The sequence below is a fragment of the Phoxinus phoxinus genome (genome assembly GCF_949152265.1).
Source record: "Phoxinus phoxinus genome assembly, chromosome: 9".
Lineage (NCBI taxonomy): Eukaryota > Metazoa > Chordata > Actinopteri > Cypriniformes > Leuciscidae > Phoxinus > Phoxinus phoxinus.
The window spans coordinates 35528540-35553499 of record NC_136884.1 but is presented as its reverse complement, the minus strand read 5'-3'; the positions used below and the strand labels follow the sequence as shown (position 1 = coordinate 35553499).

General features: G+C 42.4%; 1 protein-coding gene across 1 annotated transcript; it reads left to right on the top strand.

The window, feature by feature from the left end:
• Nucleotides 1-9446: 9446 nt before the first annotated feature.
• On the top strand, nucleotides 9447-24454 carry LOC307004557 (meprin A subunit beta-like; the record flags this gene model as incomplete). Its single annotated transcript, XM_079623874.1, has 12 exons — nucleotides 9447-9547; nucleotides 9688-9719; nucleotides 9803-9881; nucleotides 9979-10096; nucleotides 15413-15591; nucleotides 15865-16074; nucleotides 17807-17962; nucleotides 18062-18286; nucleotides 18371-18811; nucleotides 18943-19113; nucleotides 19262-19373; nucleotides 24409-24454. Exons 2-12 carry the CDS (start codon nucleotides 9714-9716, stop codon nucleotides 24452-24454), a joined length of 1743 nt encoding a protein of 580 aa, XP_079480000.1. The 5' UTR covers nucleotides 9447-9547; nucleotides 9688-9713.
• Nucleotides 24455-24960: the final 506 nt, after the last annotated feature.

Genomic DNA, 24960 nt, shown 5'->3' with positions numbered 1-24960 from the left:
AGTGGCGCGTTGCGCGTTAGTGATATGGTATTTTAAGGGCGCGTACTTGGGCATAATGTAGCATGTTAACGCGCATACACTTTTATTCTCTAATATAAACAGACGCAGCAGTTTTCATTTTTGCAAATCATACATTATTACAAGGAAAAATATTAACACACGAGGGAAATCATTGTTGTGTCCATGAAGATGTGAAAAAAATCTAAATCTATAGATTAGGCTACACATTTACCCAAATTATTCGCCTGTTTAACCGAAGCTTATTTGGGTGGGTTTCTCCATCATCCTCATTGTCACTTCTCTGTGTTTTACGGTCATGACGAGAATGTCGGTCTCCTCGGCTGTGAACCGCTCCTGGCGTGTGCTGGCAAATCCGCCGTTATAATAGCAATCCGCCATGGAACAAGCGCGCCGGCTCTAAAAGGGAATGTGAGAGGACGCTCTGATTGGTTTATTTCACGTTATGCCCAAACCACACCTATGAATAATGAAGCTACTTCAGACCAACCCCTTTTAGATTTCGCCGGGCTCAAGAGGCATTTATCCCGCCGGGAAAATAGCAACAGCGCCGGGATCCACCCACAAAGTTACTTGCGCTTTGACACTTGCGTTTCAGATCGTTAAAATAGGGCCCATTGAGTTCCTCAGTCATTCAGGCAAACAAACTTCAGAGAGAAGACGCTCCAAGTTCACTCGTAGGTTCAGTCCAAAGATGCCAATGGTTGGTTGAAATGTTTATTTATTTTCATGGTGTTTGAAATACTGCTTTATTCAAATTTAAAAGGCTTAAGTAGTAATGAATCACAAATTCATTTAAAATGTTTAATTAAAATAGTAACTTTTGTTCTCTGTCGGTTTACAACCTAATTCACTGAACAGATAAATTAACTGACAAAGTCAAAAGAAAAAGAAAAGTGATTTGAGTTGGAAATTTGAGTTGTCCTTGTGTCCTTTGGAAGTTGAACAAGACGAAGGACTTGACAAATAGTGAGCCTGGCGTTTTAACTTTCCATGAGTCGGCGGTGCAGTACTGCTCCTTAGCCGGAAACCACAAATATTTAACTTCCTCGTTATGTCTGAATTCAAACTTACCTAAACCCATATTCCATATACTTGACCTTGTCCTATTGCAGTCTTGTACATAATGTTCGGGCCTCAGACTGTTTCTCGAAAAAGGGCTCGATTTAACATCGAATTTAAAAGAAGCCATCATCACTTTATATTCTGTCATTTTGCAACCCGCTGTTCTGATGGTTTCATCATAGGCAGATAATATTTATTTCTCCAATATCCATGAGCTAAAATGTGTCTGTTTAGTCCTTCATTTGTTTAGTTCTTTCTATAAGAAATTTATATTGGAAATATGTTATCTTTCTTACGCCCATTAACCCTTTAGAACCTGAAGCTAAAATGGGTGTTTTTCACATATTTAGATTTTTTGACTGTAAAATTCCAAAACAATGTGCTATCTTCATGTGCAAGATGTCATCTTTTTCAGAAAAGATTAGCTTTCAACAAATTACAGTTATTGACCATTATTGTGTGTGGTGAGTTTGTAAATAGAATTTTAATAGACAAAAAAAAAAAACGAGAATCAATTTTCCGATTTTTATTTAGAAAAAAAAACAGAAAAATCACGAACGAAAGAAACTAACACTTTAAAGTTGAAAAATGAAGTATAATACAGTCTTTTTTGTGACATTGGGTTGCACAGTTTTCATTTAGGACACTTTTTTTCATACACGCACACATACAAATGCACACACCACATGTAAAGATACGTGAAAGAGTAACGGCCATCCACCTCCCAAGTTTCATTAAAAATGATCCTGATCCCAATCCCCTTATTGTGGCAAAAAAACAATACTTAAACACAGCATCCCAGGCATAAGAAACACCAAGAATGTTTTGTCTTTAACCCTTTAAGACCTAAGAGTATTTTTACAATTAATTTTCCGTCTGGTTTTATTTACTAAAAAAGCTTGTAAAACATCAACCCTGTTGTGCACAGACAATTGTTCATGTCTTTGGAGTCCTGGAACTCAGGAATAAACATGAGAACTTATACAGAACCAAAACTATTTACATTTTTCCAAAAAAAAGTCCAGGCGTTTTTGGACTCTTTGGATTTTTGGAAACCCTCCTGGTTTTTGGATATTTACTGGTGCCAAGCCTCAAAACAGTTGACCGGAGTTTTCAATGTTGCAGGCAATAGCTTCAGATAGAAAATGACAGAAATGTGTGTGAACAGTAATGGACAGATTATGAACAGCTAAATGAACAGTAGCCATTCCTTTCAACATAAAAACGAGAGAGAGAGAGAGAGAGAGAGAGAGAGAGAGAGAGAGAGAGAGAGATTAAGAGTGTGTGTGTGTGTGTGTGTGTATGTGTGTGTGTGTGTGTGTGTGTGTGTGTGTGTGTGTGTGTGTGTGTGTGTGTGTGTGTGTGTGTGTGTGTGTGTGTAAAATAAAAAATAAAAAAAATATTATAGCCTACATTTCAAATTTTGCTCTGGACAATTTTTTATGTTTGTATTCAACATAATACCTTATTATCTCAATTAAATGTACTGAAATTAATGTATATGTGACACAAAAAGGCTGTTTATTATTTTGGCCGGTAAAAAATATGCTTGGCTGGTGGATTTTTTCATCTACCAGTCCCCGTGGCAGGTGAGCCAAAAAGTTAATTTCGGACCCTGCCTACATATAAGACTGTTTTGAAGAGCAGCAAACCAGTAACTAAGACAGTGACTGTATGGTCGAATGACAGCATTGAGACATTGAAGGGCTCATTTCTTTGTACTGACTGGGACATTTTTCATGATCTGGGCATTGATGAGGCCGCTGACACTATTACGGAGTATATTAAATTTTGTGAGGATTGTGTGGCCAACTAGAAGGTTATTACAATATATCCTAACAATAAGCCATACATAACCAGAGAGTTAAAAATCTGTATCAATCGGAAAAGAATGGCTTTTAGAAATCATGACAGGTTGGGGGTGAAATCAGTTCAAAGGGAGCTCAATACGTTATTAAGGGATGCAAGACGGAAACATAAAAATGTCATAGAACAGAACTTTGCCTCTATGGACTCTAAAAAACTTTGGGTTTCCATGAAATCCGCAACAAATATGACAACACATAAAAAGGGGCTCATAACATATGATGAGCAGAGTAAAGCAGATGAACTTTGAGGTTTGATACACAGGATTTTTCATTGGAATGCAATAATGTATTACAGTCATTAACAAGTGATTTGCGTTCTAATTTAATAATTGATCCCCTCATAATTCAGTCAATTTTTAGCCAGGTATGCAAAAAGAAATCTGCAGGACCGGATGTTATTTCTGCTTTCCTCCTTAATTTTTGCTGCAGAGTTAACCCCTGCATGGTGCCCTGTATTTCAGAGGTCTGTAGATTCCAATTTGGTCCCTGCCCTCTGGAAAAAATCCATCATCGTTCCCATTCCTAAGAAACCTTGTCCTATGTAAAACAACGATTATACACCGGTGGCTTTAACGTCCGTTGTCATGAAATGTTTTGAAAAATATATGGTATCTTTACTGAAAGCTGAAGTTAACACAGAACTAGATCTACTCCAGTTTGCGTATAGGCAGGGGAGGAGTACAGACGATGCAATTAATAGCATCACCCACCTAACTCTAAAACACCTGGAGGATCCTAAAGCCAGAGGTGGGTAGTAACGAAGTACATTTACTTCGTTACATTTACTTGAGTATTTTTTGGGGAAAATTGTACTTTTAAGAGTAGATTTAAATGTGGGTACTTTTTACTTTTACTCGAGTACATTTCTAATAAAAAAACGGTACTTTTACTTCGTTACGTTGAGCGACGTTCCTCTCGTTACTTTATTTTAATGCAGTAAGTGTTGTTAAATGCGTAGTTTATTCCAAGCGCGCTGTATCTTTTTTCTGGGCATGAGCGATGCTCAATTCACAAATGAATCACTCTTTTGAGTCGATTCTGTTCAAAGACTTCATCAAACAAGTGGGCAGATCTGTCTAAATCGGTTCGCGAATCAGTTTGTATGATCTGTTCAGTTTCCTACACGCACTGAATCGTCTGAAGCGCTTTCAATTCACACTCGACTCGGAGTCGTAACAGGAAGATTTAAGAACATTAAGAAAGCTGGATGAAGTGGCTGTGGACCTACAGTACAGTCAAGTGAAAGCAAATCTGCAAATGCATAATTTTTGCCAGCGATGAAGATCTCTATTATCTTCGTATGCTGAGGACGATATATCCTGTGGAACGAATATCGTTCCACAGGACGATATTCGATTTAATTTCATTCAGGTAATACATTTTACAACCAAACAGATTATTACAATATGATAGCACTACTTCAAAGTATGACATTACCCGTTTTTTTGGACATAGGCCTATACATTACTTTATACAATAAATAAGCTACCATTGTCCACATATGAAATGAACACCCGCCATCCCGCGGTAATGTGTGTGTATTGCGCAGTCGCGTGCGAACTCAACTTGAAAACGAATGCCTTTGCCTGCCTTAGACACTGTTGACCAGTTTAAACATGCATGCAGAAATATACATTTGATTACATTTTGGAGAACAGACAGAAGAAGATCCGTCGATGTGCGTTTGATCGTCGTTTGTGTTCAGATGTTCAGTAGCGGTCAGCGCGAGCACATGTGAAGAGTTTGAACTCTTTCTTCTCTGTGTCAATGTTTCCCTTTACATGCCTTTAAATGCAAAACTCTGCAGATTCACTATATTTCGACATTGTCTAATAATCCAACTGTAGTTGTATAAGTTACTATTATACAAACCAAAGGACAGGCAATGATTTTCGGGCTACAGATGGCAGAAATAATGCTTGTCTCTTCTGTTTTTGTGGCAAAGATAGCCTATCTAATTATGATAATAATAGTCATTTAAATAAAAAATATCTAAATAATATCATGTTTTATATATATATCATATATAGGCCTATGATCCGAAGTAACTAACTATAGCTACTTGAGTAGTTTTCTCATTGGATACTTTTCTCATTGGATACTAATTATGATAATAATAGTCATTTAAATAAAAAATATCTAAATCATATCATGTTTTATATATAGGCTATATCATATATATCGGCCTATGATCCGAAGTAACTAGTAACTAACTACTTGAGTAGTTTTCTCATTGGATACTTTTTTACTCTTACTCAAGTAACTATTAAGATTGTTACTTTTACTTTTACTTTGAGTAAATATTTCTAGAAGTACTTGTACTTTTACTTGAGTACAGTTTTTGGATACTCTACCCACCTCTGCCTAAAGCTTATGTACGCCTTTTATTCATTGATTTTAGCTCTGCTTTTAACACATTACAGCCCCACCTGCTTTTACAGAAAATGAGTCAGATGAATGTTAATCCTTTTATTATTAAATGGTTTTATTCTTTTTTAACAGAGAGAACTCAAACTGTTAGGATTAACAACTCTTTTTCTAAATCAAAATGCATCAGTACAGGCGCGCCTCAGGGTTGTGTAAGTTCACCCGTCCTGTTCACCATTTATACTAACGACTGCACCAATAGTTTCCCGGGCAACTTGTTTTTTAAATTTTCTGATGACACTGCCATTCTTAGTCTACTTCATACATACTCAGATCCATCGCTGTAATTTACGGAAGTTAACTAATTTGTTTTGTGGTGTGACAAAAACTATCTTACAATTAACACAAAAAAACAGAGGAGATGTTGTTTGACCCTCGGTCTGTGGGGGATCATACCCCCTTGACCATTCACAGAGAGGATATAAAACAGGTCACTTCATACAGGTATCTGGGCATCCACCTGGATAACCAGTTAAACTGGAGGGACCATGTGGATTATGTATGTTCCCGTTTACAGCAGAGACTGTATTTTTTACGCAGACTAAGGGTGTTTGGTGTCAGTCAGAACATTATGTTTTTATTTTATCAGGCAGTGATAGAAATTATCATCAGGTATGGGATGACAGCGTGGTTCGGCAACCTCTCTACACAGTCAAAATCAAAGTTGCAGCGCCTGGTACAGACCGCTATGAAGGTGATGGGGAGGACTGAAAAGCTCTCCCTTCAGTCCATCTATGAGCAGTCTGCACTTAGGCAGGCGCAGAGAATTTTGTCGGACCCGTCCCACATTCTCTGAACAGAATATGAGCTCCTGCCTTCTGGTAGAAGGTACAGAATACCTAAAACTAGATTGAATCGGTATAAATACTCCTTCGTACCAGTTTCCACCAAAATTTTAAATCAAAATCTAAATTAGAAGTTGTGTGGTGATTTGTATGAGATAGGCCTGAGGTATGTGCAATAACGCTGTGTGCTGTATTTTATAATTTTTAGCTATTATATTTGTGTATGTGTAGTTGTGTATTTATTCTATTTCTATGTGTATTTATTGCCTGTAACGGCAGCGATGGCACTTAGCACTTTTGAGTCCACAACAAATTTCCCCCAGGGGACAATAAAGTATATTCTATTCTATTCTATTCTATTCTATTCTAATCAGACACAGGTGTTTATCATTTGCACACGACAACAAAATAAAAAATGCAACAACCAACAGTCAAAAAGCAGTCATATTTTATACGGAACTGGTTTACATTGTTCCTATGCAATTTCATGGGGTTTTTTCCAGAGGAACTAACTTTTGTGACAATCGCTCCTCCTTTTATTGCCTCAGTCAAGGAGGCCTCTGGTGCCGTCATCCTTTCCCATATATGGGTATTCTTCCGTCCTTCCGGTTCATAATATCTTTCAAAATTCAAATATTTCCCTACAGCAGTGAACATAATCAAATCCAGCAACAGAGCAACCATGCTCACAGAAACACTAACTAGCCTCTCGTTAATTCTTTTCCACAGTAATCTGACAATAAATGTGGCACACCCAGTTTTTCAGATGCACACCCAGAGTCTCTTTTCTGGCTACGCTACTGCTTCATCCCCTTTCGGAGTCAATATATGATTGGTTGAATGGTAAGCTCGCATCTGATTGGGTAAAGAGTACGACAGACCTGAGGAGCGGTGGAGAGTTCTGCCAGTAAAGTCTCAAAAACACACACACCCGATGCGATTCACACGTGAATGACGATTTGTACATTCACATTCAAGGATAAACACGTACATTTTAAACATTCAAAGTTCTGCTGGTGAGAAATATGCAGACCTCTTTTTGTCTAGCGCTGTTGCCATGGTGACTCATAATATCTGCGCTCCATTGATAATGGCTCATAATATTGGCGCATAATATTGGCCATTGATAATGGCGCATAACTTGGAGTCAGTAAACTTAGAGTTGATTGAACAGACTAATTTCACCTGTTCTGTAACCGAAAACTCAGTTTCCCATCTCACGGCAAGTCAAGTCAGAGTTCAAGCAAAAAGAGTTCAAGTTTTAAAGTTGGTTGAACCTCCTTATTGAAACGGCTCCAGGAAATAGCCAAGGGTTGACATAGACGACAACAGACCCTGAACAGGACTAAACATGGGGCTTAAATACACAGCAAACAAGAGAGGGTCATTTAACTAGACTCACACTAGGTCGTTTAACTAGACACACATGAACTGAACTAACTCAAACAGTAACCATAGAAACAAACTGACAGGGGGCGGTGGAGATTTGAACCAATTAACAGATTTGAAGATTTACAAAGAAATACAAACATGAGCAGAACAGGAAAAGAGATTTTAAAAAAAAACTCTAAATAGGAACAAATAAACTCAAAACATGACAGTACGTCAATTTGGATAAAATCATCTGCCAAATGCGTCAACAAACAAAAAACAAGCCATGTGAAGCTGTGGTTTACAGTGATTTTACAACAGCTAAAATATCCCTACAGCTATTTCCGCTGCCAGAGGCTGCTGTGCATCTTGTAGTTTCTGTATGATATAATGGCTCTGTCTTCTAGTTCTTGACAAGCTAAAGATAAATTCCTCTAAGTCTACTCACAGCTGAACATGCATAATTTTGATTTGCAACCTCTATACGAATTATGTGGTTTTGTTTTATTAATACAGTGTATACTTTTTTCTTGATATACCCCGAAAGAAGTGAAATGTGACAACATGCCCCACAGGTGGGGTACATTGTAACATAACCATATATGATAGATTAAAATGTTATATGATCTAATCAAAAAACATTCAAGACAAACTAAAATATTTTCTCATAAAATTTTTCATATAAAATAATGCCATTTTTTATAATTAAAAATCAACACATTTTTGAGTTTGTCAACAAACACACCGGAAAACACAACTATACAACATAGTACAAAACATAATAATAATGAATAATTTCTAAACATGAACTCTCAGTCTTTATTCACATTTTTGTCAATGGTAATATAATTCATAAAAGTATATAAAAGAATCGAATAGCATATAGTTCTAATATGGGCTCATTGTAACGCAGTGTGACAACATGCCCCACCTGCACAACTAGGATTTAAACCCTGCGAGTGTCTTCTGCTAGTTAGATCAGAATTAAACAACGTTCTCAACTGTTAAATAACAGATATAAGATTAAAATAATATCAGATTTGTCTAATTTAAAATAAACACCAAAAATAAAATTTACACAAGTAAGAACTTTACTTTTGCTATGGTTAAATAAATGTTCAGTGATATCTTCCAAAGATTTCTGAATTTTGGTGCAATATTTTTTCTATATAATGTTGATATGACAACTAGTAAATACACAAAGTTTCGTCATGTTAGCATGTGTGGAAGTATTTAAAACAAGTGTGTTACAACTAGCACCACATTAGTTTGTGTCCCAAATGTAAATATTTCAGTCTAGCTGGTTTTTCCAGTAATTTTCAGGGTGTGTTTTAGGCATTGCTGCAGGGCTAATAAAGCTTAAAAGACTCTCGCTTCACATTTGAACACATAAAGCCTCATTACCGACTGCAAACTGGTATGTATCCTCTTTTAGTTTCCTGAGTTAATGGTCTTCTAATCATTAATTAATATTAAATATATGTATTGTTACATTTCACTTAATTTGCTTGCAGGTTAATAAGTGATAAGATGAAACTTTATCAATCAAATGTGTTCATTGTGATTTCCAGAGACAATGCATTTATGTGCTTTTCTTCTGCTGAGCTTGGCTTTGGCTCTTGGTCATGCATCAGATGTAAGTTAGATAGTGGACAGTCATTGTCATTGTTAAAGCAATATACAGCTGTGTATTATTATTTTAGGCTAAATCTATTTTTTCTTTTTATATCTCATGTTCTCAGGATCCACCTCGTGAGTACAGTACCGTCACATTAATCTGTTGTAAAGTGATTATATTATGTTTCCAGGATGAAATATCCTGTTTTAACTGCTCATTTACTGCCTGATGATGTGATTGCTCGTTTATCATCTTACTTTCATACGGATTCACTAAAGTTACATTTTGTCAATGCACTCAATGCTCATTCCCCCTCTGTGTCTTTTGTTGACTTCAATATAATTTCCTCCAAGGCATTTATGAGAAATGGAAGAGCATTCCGGATATAAACAAAGGTAAAACTATTATAGTATTTCAAGAACACAAATACATGTATATAAGCAATAAGATAACTCTGATCTATTTTTGTTGATAAGTTATTACTTTTACTCATTCAAGCATATTTACTGTGAACTGAACACTCTTGTGGTATTAGGTTTAAATCTCACAGAAGGAGACATCATGAAGGTAAGTCTGTGTAAATATATATATATGCAGGTAAGTCTATATATATAAATGAAATCAGGATATTAGAAATGATCTGTTTAAAGCCTAGGCAAGGCAGCGCCATTCCAGGGAATCGGTCCTGCTGGGATCTTCCCGTCCCCTATGAGCTGAGTGCAAATCTCAGTAAGATTTCAGATTCCTCACTTACGCTTCAATCAACTTTTACATATTTAATGTAACTTTTATATTGTTTTCCACTCAGTTTTGATTGTGTTTATAGGTATGAACTACAGAGGAGTCATTCTGAGAGCCTTTGAGCAGTTCAGACTGAAATCATGCATTGACTTTAAGCCCAGAGCAGCAGAAGAGTTTTACATCTCTGTGGAGAGTCGTGAAGGGTTAGTCATATATTACAGACTGGTCTGATGTGGACTATGCTATTATGAATCTGTAGATTCATATTTGAGTTTATTATTTACCAGTCAACAGTTTGGACACTTTACTTTTCCTTGTAAAGGCTTTTGTCAAATAAGGTATTTAAACATCACGGTGTGATGCAGGCAGAAGAAGACGATCCAATCAAAATTTCCAATGCAAACTTTTACTCACAATATAAATCATACTGGTACTAGTGATGAGTCATTCATGAATGATGATGATGATAATAACGGGACAAATGAACGAAAGACTTTCAGTTAATTTTTGTGCCGCGCAGTTCCCGGAGACAGAGACGACAGACAAGCTTTTGTCGTTAGCGTAATATGAATAAAAGTTTACAGTTTTGACCGATGTAGGCTACTCTACTCTTATCTGTATGACTAAAAAACTACAGAGTAGCATATTAGGTTATTTTAGCTGTTATGAGAAAAATAAATCCAAATGAACGCGCCACCGCGTTTGTCAAACACTAATTCAACATGCCAGAATACTTATATTTTAGTTTATAATTATAAACTTCAATATTTCATTCAAAATAATCTCAAAACGCTTTGTGACATTTTGAAAGCCGTGCTTGCATTAAGGCCACTGGAACCATGAACGTAACTGAAACTGGTTCTGATTTTATTGTTTGTCGTTTAAACGTGCCTGTTGCATATCTTTATTTTATATGGTCTATTGGTGAAGTAATTTATAGCATTGATTACTGTGGAGGGAGGATTCAAATAATTTAGCAGAAGCAGGGATGTTTAGACCAGAAGGAAATCCCCGTCCCCCCTGGCAAATCACACCTTGCTTAAAACCATGTTTTTACAAACTCTTTATGTAGGCTACAGGGAACCCAACAGAACTGCTTTTGAAATTACGATTGGAATTATTATACAGATGTAAAGTCATTCTGTTGGATAATATTTGTTCCTTAGTGTATAATGGAAATGCATGGTAATTTTATTTTATAAATATACGCAAAAAACAATATGGTGTAACAGAGTTTTAGAACTAGACAAATCTCTCTACATTAATAATTATAAAATGGTAAATGGACTGCATTTATATAGCGCTTTAACAGACCCATGGTCACCAAAGCGCTTTACATATTGCCTCACATTCACTCATTCATTCACCGACGGTGGTGTCAGCCATGCAAGGCGCCATCCAGCTTGACGGGAGCAGTTGGGGTTAGGTGTCTTGCACATGGACACCTCGACACTTGGTCAGGTGGAACCGGGGATAGAACCACCAACCTTCCGGTTTGTAGATAACATACATGAACCACTGAGCCACTGATACAATTTTCAATAGGGATTTGAACCCGTATCATCTAATGATCAAGACGTGAATTCTACCACTCGGCCATGACTTTACTCACTGAGAAATGCCCAAAACGTTAGTTTCTCCAGTGTGTGTTCGCTCACATGAGCTAGAAGTGCTCTTCATTCGTCTCATTCCTCAATAGAATAGTAAAAATAATCAGCTTCATTGGAACTAATTTATTTTCGTTTGTTATTTTTGTTATTAATTTTTTGTTTTTTTGTTTGTTTTATCACGCTGCTCCCCGCAGGCAATAGGCTTATGTCGCCCACCGACGTCTAGGCATACAATATGAAATATAGGTTGTATTGTTCTCGTCTCTATTTTTAACTTTTGATTCTATTTTTCTGTCCTAATCATTTTTTCTATAGTATTTCATTCAATTCAATTCAATTCAAGTTTATTTGTATAGCGCTTTTCACAATACACATTGTTTCAAAGCAGCTTTACAGAAAATGCATTTCAAAAATATACATACAAAAATACAGTTAGTTAATCATGAAATTTAGATTTTCATCCTTACTATTAATTGACATTAACCCAACTTACATTTCAAAATACGGCAATTGCTGCTGTTTTGCACAATGTCCCTTTGCGCCACCTGGTGGTCATACTGTATGACGTGAAGGAGCTCAGGCTTGACTGGCATGACGTGAAGAAGCTCTGGAAGGGTGGTCTCGACAGGACGAGACAATGGAAGGGTGGTCTTGACAGGACGAGACAATGGAAGGGTGGTCTTTGCGGGACGAGACTCTGGAAGGGTGGTCTCGACGGGACGAGACAATGGAAGGGTGGTCTCGGCAGGACGAGACTCTGGAAGGGTGGTCTCGACAGGACGAGACAATGAAAGGGTGGTCTTTGCGGGACGAGACTCTGGAAGGGTGGTCTCGACGGGACGAGACAATGGAAGGGTGGTCTCGGCAGGACGAGACTCTGGAAGGGTGGTCTCGACGGGACGAGACAATGGAAGGGTGGTCTTTGCGGGACGAGACTCTGGAAGGGTGGTCTCGACGGGACGAGACAATGGAAGGGTGGTCTCGGCAGGACGAGACTCTGGAAGGGTGGTCTTGACAGGACGAGACTCTGGAAGGATGGTCTCTGCGGGACGAGACTCTGGAAGGGTGGTCTTGACGGGACAAGACAATGGAAGGGTGGTCTCGGCGGGACGAGACTCTGGAAGGGTGGTTATGGCGGGACGAGAATCTGGAAGGGTGGTCTCGGTGGGACGAGACTCTGGAAGGGTGGTTACGGCGGGACGAGACTCTGGAAGGGTGGTCTCGGCGGGACGAGACTCTGGAAGGGTGGTCTCGGCGGGACGAGACTCTGGAAGGGTGGTCTCGGCGGGACGAGACTCTGGAAGGGTGGTCTCGGCGGGACGAGACTCTGGAAGGGTGGTCTCGGCGGGACGAGACTCTGGAAGGGTGGTCTCGGCGGGACGAGACTCTGGAAGGGTGGTCTCGGCGGGACGAGACTCTGGAAGGGTGGTCTCGGCGGGACGAGACTCTGGAAGGGTGGTCTCGGCAGGACGAGACAATGGAAGGGTGGTCTGTGCGGGACGAGACTCTGGAAGGGTGGTCTCGGCAGGACGAGACTCTGGAAGGGTGGTTACGGCGGGACAAGACTCTGGAAGGGTGGTCTCGGCGGGACGAGACTCTGGAAGGGTGGTCTCGGCAGGACGAGACAATGGAAGGGTGGTCTTTGCGGGACGAGACTCTGGAAGGGTGGTTACGGCGGGATGAGACTCTGGAAGGGTGGTCTCGGCGGGACGAGACTCTGAAAGGGTGGTCTCGGCGGGACGAGACTCTGGAAGGGTGGTCTCGGCGGGACGAGACTCTGGAAGGGTGGTCTCTGCGGGACGAAACTCTGGAAGGGTGGTCTCGGCGGGACGAGACTGAAAGGGTGGTCTCGGCGGGATGAGACTCTGTAAGGGTGGTCTCGGCGGGACGAGACTCTGTAAGGGTGGTCTCGGTGGGACGAGACTCTGGAAGGGTGGTTACGGCGGGATGAGACTCTGGAAGGGTGGTCTCGGCGGGACGAGACTCTGAAAGGGTGGTCTCGGCGGGACGAGACTCTGGAAGGGTGGTCTCGGCGGGATGAGACTCTGGAAGGGTGGTCTCTGCGGGACGAAACTCTGGAAGGGTGGTCTCGGCGGGACGAGACTGAAAGGGTGGTCTCGGCGGGATGAGACTCTGTAAGGGTGGTCTCGGCGGGATGAGACTCTGTAAGGGTGGTCTCGGCGGGACGAGACTGAAAGGGTGGTCTCGGTGGGATGAGACTCTGAAAGGGTGGTCTCGGCGGGACGAGACTCTGAAAGGGTGGTCTCAGCGGGACGAGACTCTGGAAGGGTGGTCTCGTCGGCTGCTGGTGATGGTGGTTGTTTTCTGGATCAGGAGGCGACTCTCACACAACACCAGCCAATAGCTTCCCTCCAGTTCAGTCCATCGCCCCGGAAATTGGCCCCTTGACGGCTCGACGAACAAACTTCTCCGCGAAGGAAAAGAATTCCGTGCTCTCTTGAGCTATAGCGACAAATATAGCCCTGTCGTCCATTTGGGCTGGTCTGATCTTCTGTCACGGTGTGTGGCAGGAAGAAAACGAAGAAGAATCAAAAGTTCCAATGCAAACTTTTACTCACAATATAAATCATACTGGTACATCGAAGACGGGCAGAAGGTTCACACACACACACACACACACACATTTACACACACACACACACACACAGTTAATACGACATAGATTGGACAGAAATACAACATTGAGACATTATTGTATCTGGAAATTAAAGCAACACTAAGTAGTTTTTCAACCTTCATAATATATTTCCAAGCCCCTTGTGATGGTACATCGACTTACAATCGGTTGAATGACACGTCTGCCATAGCCTGACGGGGTCTGTATGGCTTTTTCTGGCACTACGGAACTTCGGGGTTTGGGTAGTAACCCGAGCACAAAAAGAACTAAAATATTCGACTGCTTTACGGCATACCTCACTTCCCCCACCACCCCCATTTCCTCAAATTCGGACGTGAGAGCCCAAATAGTTTGTTTGCCGGCTGGTATAGTGTCTGTATGTTGTTGTCACGGCCGAAGCAGCAACTAACGTTAAACCGAAGAAGGCAGAGGTTTTGTCGGAGGAGACTAGGAAGAGAAAAAGGGAGAGTGATAAAATCAAAGGCCGGACGAGGATCAATATTGGTCGAGCGTTCACTCGCTGGCGTGAGCTAGAGGAGAAGGAGGGACCGATGCTGACTTGGCCGTCATGCTGTCGGACTAGTAATAGCTACATGATTAGACTGAGAAAATCATCTTTTAGGATAACTATCCTAATGACTGCAGGCTGATAGTCATTTTTGTTTATTTATTTATTTTTCTGGTGAAAGTGTCTTGCCTCAGGCTATAATGCAAATCGATTTTTCAAATGTGCAGATTCATCTATGGTAGCTTGATATTATAATATTGACGATATATGGCTATTACCTAGCACACAAACATTGAATTGAATTAGCATATCCATTATGTAAAACAGTAGCCAATAGGGTACTATAATGACGCTGGCTTGTAAACGTGAGCTACGCGATCTTTTGCCGTTTGAAAAAAATAAAACCCATGAAATTATATTCATAATGCTGACATCCTGACATATATGCCACTGTACCTGGGATGAAGACATTTCACACGCAACGCAACAATCTGCCCAAGACGTGAGGACTCCTTCTGCAGAGTTCGGGGGTATCGACTTGTCAACAAATGCACGTATATCCCCTGGTGTAACCATGACAGATTTTGCGACAGTATTAGAAGACAATACTGTTTCCCAACTGTAGGGGGACCCCGAGAGCAAAAGCTACTTGGTGTTGCTTTAAGTGTAGTTTTTATTATCTTTGTTGTTATAACATGTAGGCAGTATAATTAGAATGGTAGCTTTATCCGACTGTGTGTTGTGTGAATGACTTGTTCCTCAGGTGTTGGTCATATATCGGACGCACATCTCCTGGAGGCCAGACTCTTTCCATTGGGAATGGCTGTGGAATAAAAGCCATTGTTGAGCACGAGTTTCTCCATGCACTGGGATTCTACCATGAGCAGACAAGATATGACAGAGATGATTATGTGACAATCAGATATGAAAACATCATCAAAGGTTGCCGTATGATTTCCTTATACTTTATTCATATTGTTTAAATTGGCTACTTTTGTTTGTAAAGCCTGGATGAGGCGGCAGTCTGTGCCTACTGTCTGATAACTGCTCTTTTATTGGTGGTTTTGGTGTCTTACAAGCCCATTAGGGCTGGGTATACAGTAGTATGAAAGACACAATAATAAAAACTATTCATTCATTCATTCATTCATTCATTCATATAAGCCATTCCTTCTGAACAATCACCTTAATAACTGAAATAGTCTTTATTTTCAGGGTATGAGAGTTATTTCAATAAATCCAGTGAGAACATGTCCGGCACCCCATATGATTATAACTCAGTGATGCATTTTGATCAAAATGCCTTCAGCAACGGTAATGGATCCACGATCATTACCAAGCGTCCTGAGTTTCAAGATGTGATCGGACAACTAATGGAAATGAGTGAATATGATGCGATTGAGCTCAACAAACTCTATAAATGCAGTAAGTATTTGACAGTTTTCCTTTGTGGCCTTTAATGATTTGTTTCTTTTCAATTTGTGGATTCTATGTGTGGCGACATGATGGTTGGACAAGAAAAATTAAGCTTACACCAGGGAGAGAATTGCCTATACTGGCAACCCACATCCAGAGGGCAGACCCAAAATCTACACCTCTAAGATACCCGACTACGCCACCCCGGAGGCAAATTTACCGGGGAAATCGCCTTTTATAATAATCACTAAAGCACACAGGTTCGATTACGGCTGAGTCAGGACTCAAAACATAGGTGAAATACAGAAAAGCAGTTTTATTGGAAATCATGAAACAACATGTATAAATATCTGAGTATAAAAAGGGAACACACAATTCTGCCTCCACTCTAGGGCTGGGGACTGCTCGCCTATTTTCTACAAAAAACACAGCAAACACACATGCACTCACACTTCAACCCCAAATGTGGAACACTGCACACAGAAGAGACCACCACCAAGCAGAGAAGGGCTCGTCCACACACACGAATCCTGGTCACCCCAACTTCTGGAGAGGAAGCAGAACTACAATTTAGACATACAACCGTATACACACACTTATAAAATTTGATACTCAATAAATTGAAAACAAAATATGTATAACATACAATCGTAAACAAGCTCACAAACACCTTGACTAGCAAAAAGAAAATACAGATTCACAAAACTGATCAAAGGAAAAATTAGGATTGTAAATAACAGATTCACAGAAACATGGTTAACACAATAACTAATAATAATGATCAATTCACAGAAACTGATCTAAAACAAAAGAAAATTTTAATTTTAAAGCTACTGGTTCACATAAGCAAAGGAAAAAAACACAAAATAAGCAAATAAACCAATTCAATTTATAAAGCGTTAAGACACACAAAAAAAAAACCAGATCACCAGTAGCTGTTGGATGGTCAGACCATTCGAGGCCTCGGAGAAAGATTAGACCACAGTGCTAGCATGCCAGGCTACCATTCAGCTGATGTCCAAAGTGTCCGGCGTCGAAATGAACACATGATCATAAAGCAAGTACCACACCGCCGCACGCTGATACAGTCCACGGATACTACACATCCAATTTGGCAGTCTGGCCTGCGCAGCGCCGCATAACGAGACCGTCTGCAGCCCAATGCTGAACGAGAATCAGCAATATAAACGTCCGCATGCGAGAATACAGCCGCCAAAGCCCCGATGAGAAACCCACTGCAACGTCTCTCTCTCTATGTCCTTTAACTGAAAAGATAAGGACAAGAGATTTAGAATGATCAATCCAACAAACAATAATTAATTAAAACAACCTACCAGTTTGATCTGCTTGCGGTACACAGGGGATTTAAACTCCAGGACGTTAGAACAATCCAATACAACACGCGTTGCAACAATTTACCACAGGATTCCTCAGTCCACACTAGAGAGAAATGAGCCAAATGAGTAGATAAAAACCCCGTTCAATACAAGCTTTCAGAAGTACAGCATATGTACTATGACTATGAGACGCACATTCCTAAGAGACCCAAAGCTGCCTTTATAGGTCAAATAAAATACGTGATTACTACCATCGGCTACATATGTAAGACTGAAATGAAGTTGCAGTTGCTGGATATCTCACCCGGACCAATATTTGATGCAGGAGAGACAAAGGACCATTGTGACGAATTGAAATGGTAGTGAATTGATTTAGTCTCAGTGTTTGTTTGTTTGCATTGCAGATTCCTCCATCTCTTTCCTTGACCACTGTAGTTTTGATGATGAATCTCTGTGTCAGATGAGTGTTTGTTCTGCTTTTGATTATGGCTGGCAGAGAGTGAAGTCAGTGAGTGGCTTCAATGTGACTGACCACACCTACTTGGGCAAAGAGAAGAACGGTGAGATCTATTAAAAGAAATGCACTTCACTTCCATCCACAGTTGCAGTCACTGTACCTCCCAGTTCCCCAAACCACACACCTGTGTTCATGCCTGCAGGGACGTCTTTCTTCATGCACTTCAGCACTGAGGGCAGAAACCAGGGGGACGCAGCCATATTAGAGAGCAAGACACTGACCCCTACAAGAGACTGCAAAGTCCAGTGCCTGCAGTTCTTCTACTATCACAGCGGGATTGAGTCTGACCAGCTCAACATCTGGATCCGAGAGTACCAGGATGAAGCAGACAGCAGAGGAACTCTCAGACTTATGGATCAGATCACCGGTCCGTCTCTTCCAGCAGAACTTTACAGACTACAAGTCATATAGGCCTGTGTTTCAGTGTTACTGACCGCTTCATTTCTTGCAGAGACCCCTGGTAATTACTGGAAGCTGCATCATGTGCCACTGAACGCAAATACATCTTTCCAAGTTGTGTTTGAAGGCCGTAAAGGAGCTGGAAACTCCAGCGGAGGATTCTCACTGGATGATATCAATGTTTCAGAGACCGAGTGTCCCCTCACATGGCAGATAAGGGACATTGAGCAGATTCTGGACAGTGGGTTTGGCAATATTGAGAGTCCACTGTATTACTCCAGTGATGGTTATCGCTTTGGGGCTGTGTTAGGTTTTTTAGGGAATCAAATTTCAGTATTTGTTTCTTTGGTATCTGGTGCATATGATGAGCAGTTGCAGTGGCCTTGTCCATGGAGACAAATAACCGTCCAGATCCTTGACCAGAATCCACACATACAGAAGCGCATGTCCTTTGAGCAAAGCATCGCCACTGACCCTGATTTGACTTATGATGGTTAGATCTTTAATGCAATATGATTATTTTTCTGTCATTTTTCATGTGTTTATATTCATCATTTTACTTGGATGACAGTTATTATCTGTAGCTTTTAGGCTTATTTTAAAAGCCATGTTGTGTTCTAACAGATGGCAGCTATTACTGGGACAATCCTCGAAACAGTGGATTTCCATTGTACTTCGGCGGTGAGTCTGTACTTGTGGGTGGAGAGGCCTCTTTTGTTCTCCTAACAAGAGATGATCTCGCTAGAAGAGAGTTTATCAAGGGTGGTGACATCATACTTCTCTTCACCATGCAAGGTAAGATTTGTGAAGTAACAGAGAACCAGTTCAACTGCTGTATTAAGAGCAAACTGGGCGTTATTAGAGTGATGATTGAGCAGGAATGATATTTCCATTGTGTCTCACTTTCTAAAAGTATATTTATAAATGTTTTGTACCAATCCAGATATCTCGGGGCTTCTTCAGAAAGACTCTCTGCCCTGCCCTAAAGCAACAGTGAAGAACTTCAACGTTTCTACTGACGCAAGTGCACAGCGGCTGGGACCGTGTGCCTCAAGGTGAATATCCTTTATCCTCTGTTGTTCTCTTATTCAATGGTTCATAACATGTAAAAGTACTTTAAAATAAACACTGTTTAAGAAATAATCTAGGAGAGAACATGCTATATTGGGTGAATATAGTCACATCTTCTATTTTGAACTAATAATAATAACAAAAAGCAGGTGAAGCATGACGTACGTAGCAAGCGGCTCGATATTTAGCAACCGAAAAAAAAGGAAAATGAACAATCGTTGCAATGGCTGAGGCTTCATGTGTGAGAGCGGGCAATTCGACAGCACCAGGTGCAGAAAAGGACACACAAAGTTCACTGCAAATAATGATACCGCAATAATGCTAACCCTTGGTGAAGTTAAGCCCAATGTCAAACAAAGAACAAGCCGCTTCAGGAAGCACCTACAAAAAAGATCACATCAATTAAATTCACGTTTATTTGTATAGCGCTTTTCACAATACACATCATTTCAAAGCAGCTTTACAGAAAGTTCATGAGTCCACATTATAATTTAATCACAGTTAGCTAAAAATGTATTAATTTCAACAATGTTTTAATTTAATGCAGAAACAATGAGCTCGTTGAAGTAATGAATACTTGTTTGTTAAAATGATTATGACATTTAGAAAAATGTAGCATTAGTGTCACGAACACACACAGGAACAGGTAGATCCAAGAGCAGTTCTTTATTAGGGGAAATCCGTACTCACAAAACCAGTCCAGGCAAGGGTCAAAATCCAGTAGAGCAATCCAAAGACACAAAATATGAACAACAAACGGGCAGCAACAGGAACGGAAGTGTGGGGACATTAAACAAGGACTCCGTGACAAACACTGAAACTGACAGGGTATATATACACAAGTGCTAATTAAGGTGACAAGAAACAGCTGAACACAATGAACACTAAGTGACAGACAGGATCATGGGAAATGTAGTGAGAATGTGGATGACACCGTGGGGAAGAGGACATCTAGTGGACACCAGGAACACACAAACCAGACACTGTGACATAATCCCCCCTCTACGGAGCGGCTACCAGACGCTCCAAGACCCACAAAAACAAACAAAACAAGAGTCCAGGCGGGAGGTGGAATGGTGGAGGATCAGGGGGAGGGATGGAGGGCCAGGACCATGAAGGGGAACAGGAACAGGGGATGACAATTTAACCGGCGGCCATGGCGAAGCAGACAGTCCATCGGGCGGCCAGGGCGGAGACGACAGTCCATCTGGCGGCCAGGGCGGAGACGACAGTCCATCTGGCGGCCAGGGCGGAGAAGACCCCTCGGGCGACGACAAGGACGAAGACGACCCCTCGGGCGGCCACGGCGGTGAAGACCCCTCGGGCGGCCACGGCGGTGAAGACCCCTCGGGCGGCCACGGCGGTGAAGACCCCTCGGGCGGCCACGGCGGTGAAGACCCCTCGGGCGGCCACGGCGGTGAAGACCCCTCGGGCGGCCACGGCGGTGAAGACCAGGGTGAAGCCGACCACTCGGGCGGCCATGGCGGTGAAGACCAAGGCGGAACAGAGACAGACCCTGGCTCAGGAACTGGAACAGACACCACCGGCTCAGGAACTGCAACAGACACCACCGGCTCAGGAACTGCCACAGACACCACCGGCTCAGGAACTGCCACAGACACCACCGGCTCAGGAACTGCCACAGACACCACCGGCTCAGGAACTGCAACAGACACCACCGGCTCAGGAACTGCAACAGACACCACCGGCTCAGGAACTGCAACAGACACCACCGGCTCAGGAACTGCAACAGACACCACCGGCTCAGGAACTGCAACAGACACCACCGGCTCAGGAACTGCAACAGACACCACCGGCTCAGGAACTGCAACAGACACCACCGGCTCAGGAACTGCAACAGACACCACCGGCTCAGGAACAGGAACAGACACCACCGGCTCAGGAACAGGAACAGACGCGGGCACCGGCTCAGGAACAGACGCGGGCACCGGCTCAGGAACAGACTCGGCGGGCGTGACGTGAAGCTCAGGCTCGGCGGGCGTGACGTGAAGCTCAGGCTCGGCGGGCGTGACGTGAAGCTCAGGTTTGGCAGACGTGTGCTTCCTCAATGCATGCAGAACCGCTACTGCGTAAAAGAGGAACACCGCCCTCTTGGCTGTGGCCGGACTGATGGTGGGCAGTTCCGAGACGACAGCGGGCTGCACGGGAACGACCTCCGGGACGACAGCGGACTGCACAGGGACGACAGCGGGCTGCACGGGCACGGCCTCCTGGATGACAGCGGACTGCACAGGGACGACAGCGGGCTGCACGGGCACGGCCTCTGGGATGACAGCGGGCTGCACAGGAACGGCCTCTGGGACGACAGCGGGCTGTACGGGGACGACCTCCAGGATGACAGCAGGATGCACGGGGACGACCTCCGGGACCACCGGCTCCGGCCCTGGAACAGCAGACACTGGCTCCGGCCCTGGAACAGCAGACACTGGCTCCGGCCCTGGAACAGCAGACACTGGCTCCGGCCCTGGAACAGCAGACACTGGCTCCGGCCCTGGAACAGCAGACACTGGCTCCGGCCCTGGAACAGCAGACACTGGCTCCGGCCCTGGAACAGCAGACACTGGCTCCGGCCCTGGAACAGCAGACACTGGCTCCGGCCCTGGAACAGCAGACACTGGCTCCGGCCCTGGAACAGCAGACACTGGCTCCGGCCCTGGAACAGCAGACACTGGCTCCGGCCCTGGAACAGCAGACACTGGCTCCGGCCCTGGAACAGCAGACACTGGCTCCGGCCCTGGAACAGCAGACACTGGCTCCGGCCCTGGAACAGCAGACACTGGCTCCGGCCCTGGAACAGTCTCCGACTGGGCAGTCGTGACGTGAACAGTCTCTGACTGGGCAGACGGGACGTGAACAAACTCTGGCTGGGCAGACGGGACATGAACAAACTCTGGCTGGGCAGACGGGACGTGAACAAACTCTGGCTGGGCAGACGGGACGTGAACAAACTCTGGATGGGCGGACGTACGTCTTCCCCTTCTCCGCCCGCGATGGCGAGATGGTGGCTCTAATCCGTCCCTCACCAGTCCAGGGACGAAGGGGGGCCAAGGTGGAGGGTGGTGTTGGTCTTGTTCTCGACCACCTCCTCCTCTGTGACCTCCCCGGGTCCCACGAAAAATAGCTAGGCGGGTCCCCTCAAAACAATCCCTCCTCTCCCGCTCGATGGCTGGGGAAGAGAAGTTGGAACATATACCGCTGGATCCTTGCATTGTGACGGAACACTTGGACAGAAGTGTTCCAGAAGTGGAACACTTCTGTTCCATCGTGACAGAAGACAGTCCTTCTGTCACGAACACACACAGGAACAGGTAGATCCAAGAGCAGTTCTTTATTAGGGGAAATCCGTACTCACAAAACCAGTCCAGGCAAGGGTCAAAATCCAGTAGAGCAATCCAAAGACACAAAATATGAACAACAAACGGGCAGCAACAGGAACGGAAGTGTGGGGACATTAAACAAGGACTCCGTGACAAACACTGAAACTGACAGGGTATATATACACAAGTGCTAATTAAGGTGACAAGAAACAGCTGAACACAATGAACACTAAGTGACAGACAGGATCATGGGAAATGTAGTGAGAATGTGGATGACACCGTGGGGAAGAGGACATCTAGTGGACACCAGGAACACACAAACCAGACACTGTGACAATTAGTGCATGTTAATTCAGAATTTACATTAGAAAGAAAATAAATCAAACTAAATAATCAAATGTAACAAAACAAAAACCAAGGAGAACACAAATGACAATATACTCAAAATAAACAAAAGAACAGAACCGTACGCTTTCAAGACAGAAACAAAGAATTATACTGTCACAAAAGTATAACGATCATACAAAACTCAGAGATAATTACAGGTCATAATATTGCAAAATGGCTGAAACCACTAAATCAATACAATCGATGGACACTGTTACATAACAGTAAGAGTCAAGAGACTGAGGTTGGCGACAGTAGTACAAAACAAATCTAAACAAACAACAAAATAATATCAACCAAAGAAAGAAACCTTCAAGCCCACATGGGCATTGGATGAGGATGTGACTGTACCCAAAGCAGCAGCGTGGCCCAAAGAGCGAGGGGTTTGGGCCATATGGAAACATTGGATATCATTCGACTCGGCATGATGCCCCAAATCTAACGAGACCACATTTGAACTTTGGACAAATCATTCCGAAGTTATAAGCAAAAATAGCAATTTTTTGTATCTTAAACTGATGCATCTGATGATGTAAGGCTCCAGCTTGTAATGACTCTCCCTGCCTCTAGTTGGTGCTGAGCTGTAATGACTCCCTAGGTGGCCCCAGCTTCTGTAAAATGCATTGTTGCCACTCATTAGTATTTGATTTATCCCACCTGTGGGGTTCATTAGCTTGTTTGTGTTGGCCTATTTAAAGGGATAGTTAACTTTTGAAATTAATTTTTGATATGTTTTATCTTACCTCGAGCGCATCCAAGATGTAGGTGTCTTTGTTTCCACAGTATTTTCAGTTTTGATATTTTTAGGTCAAACCGTTGTTGTCTGACAGTCATATCATGCAGGTCTATGGGGTCCACCTCAAAGAGCATGCACAGAGAAGTCCAAATTAAACATGACTTAATGACTCGTAAATGTAAGTACACATTGATGGCCTAAGACACGTAACGAGCGGTTTGTGTGAGAAAACGAACAGTATTTATATCGTTTTTACCTCTTGTAACACAGCCACGTCCAAGACTTCTCTGTGCATGCTCTTTGAGGTGGACCCCATAGACCTGCATGATATGACTGTCAGACAACAACGGTTTGACCTAAAAATATCAAAACTGAAAATACTGTGGAAACAAAGACACCTACATCTTGGATGCCCTTGAGGTAAGCTAAAACATATAAAAAAATTATTTCAAAGTGAACTAAGCAGTTCAGTTGACTTGAAGACCAGAGTTCAATCCCAGCATCAGACACGCATCACAGATGATACAAACTCTAATAGTATTTTTGTTTGTTTCTTAGAGCACCTTCCACACCTCTCCCCGATCTCAACAGCAACACCAACTAGAACTACAGCTACACCAACTACACCAACTAGAACTACAGCTACACCAACTAGAACTACAGCTACACCAACTACAACAACTAGAACTACAGCAACACCAACTACAACAACTAGAACTACAGCGACACCAACTAGCACTACAGCTACACCAACTAGCACTACAGCTACACCAACTACAACAACTAGAACTACAGCAACACCAACTACAACAACTAGAACTACAGCTACACCAACTACAACAACTAGAACTACAGCTACACCAACTACACCAACTAGAACTACAGCTACACCAACTACAACAACTAGAACTACAGCAACACCAACTACAACAACTAGAACTACAGCTACAACAACTACAACAACTAGAACTACAGCAACACCAACTACAACAACTAGCACTACAGCAACACCAACTACAACAACTAGAACTACAGCAACACCAACTACAACAACTAGAACTACAGCTACAACAACTAGCACTACAGCAACACCAACTAGAACTACAGCTA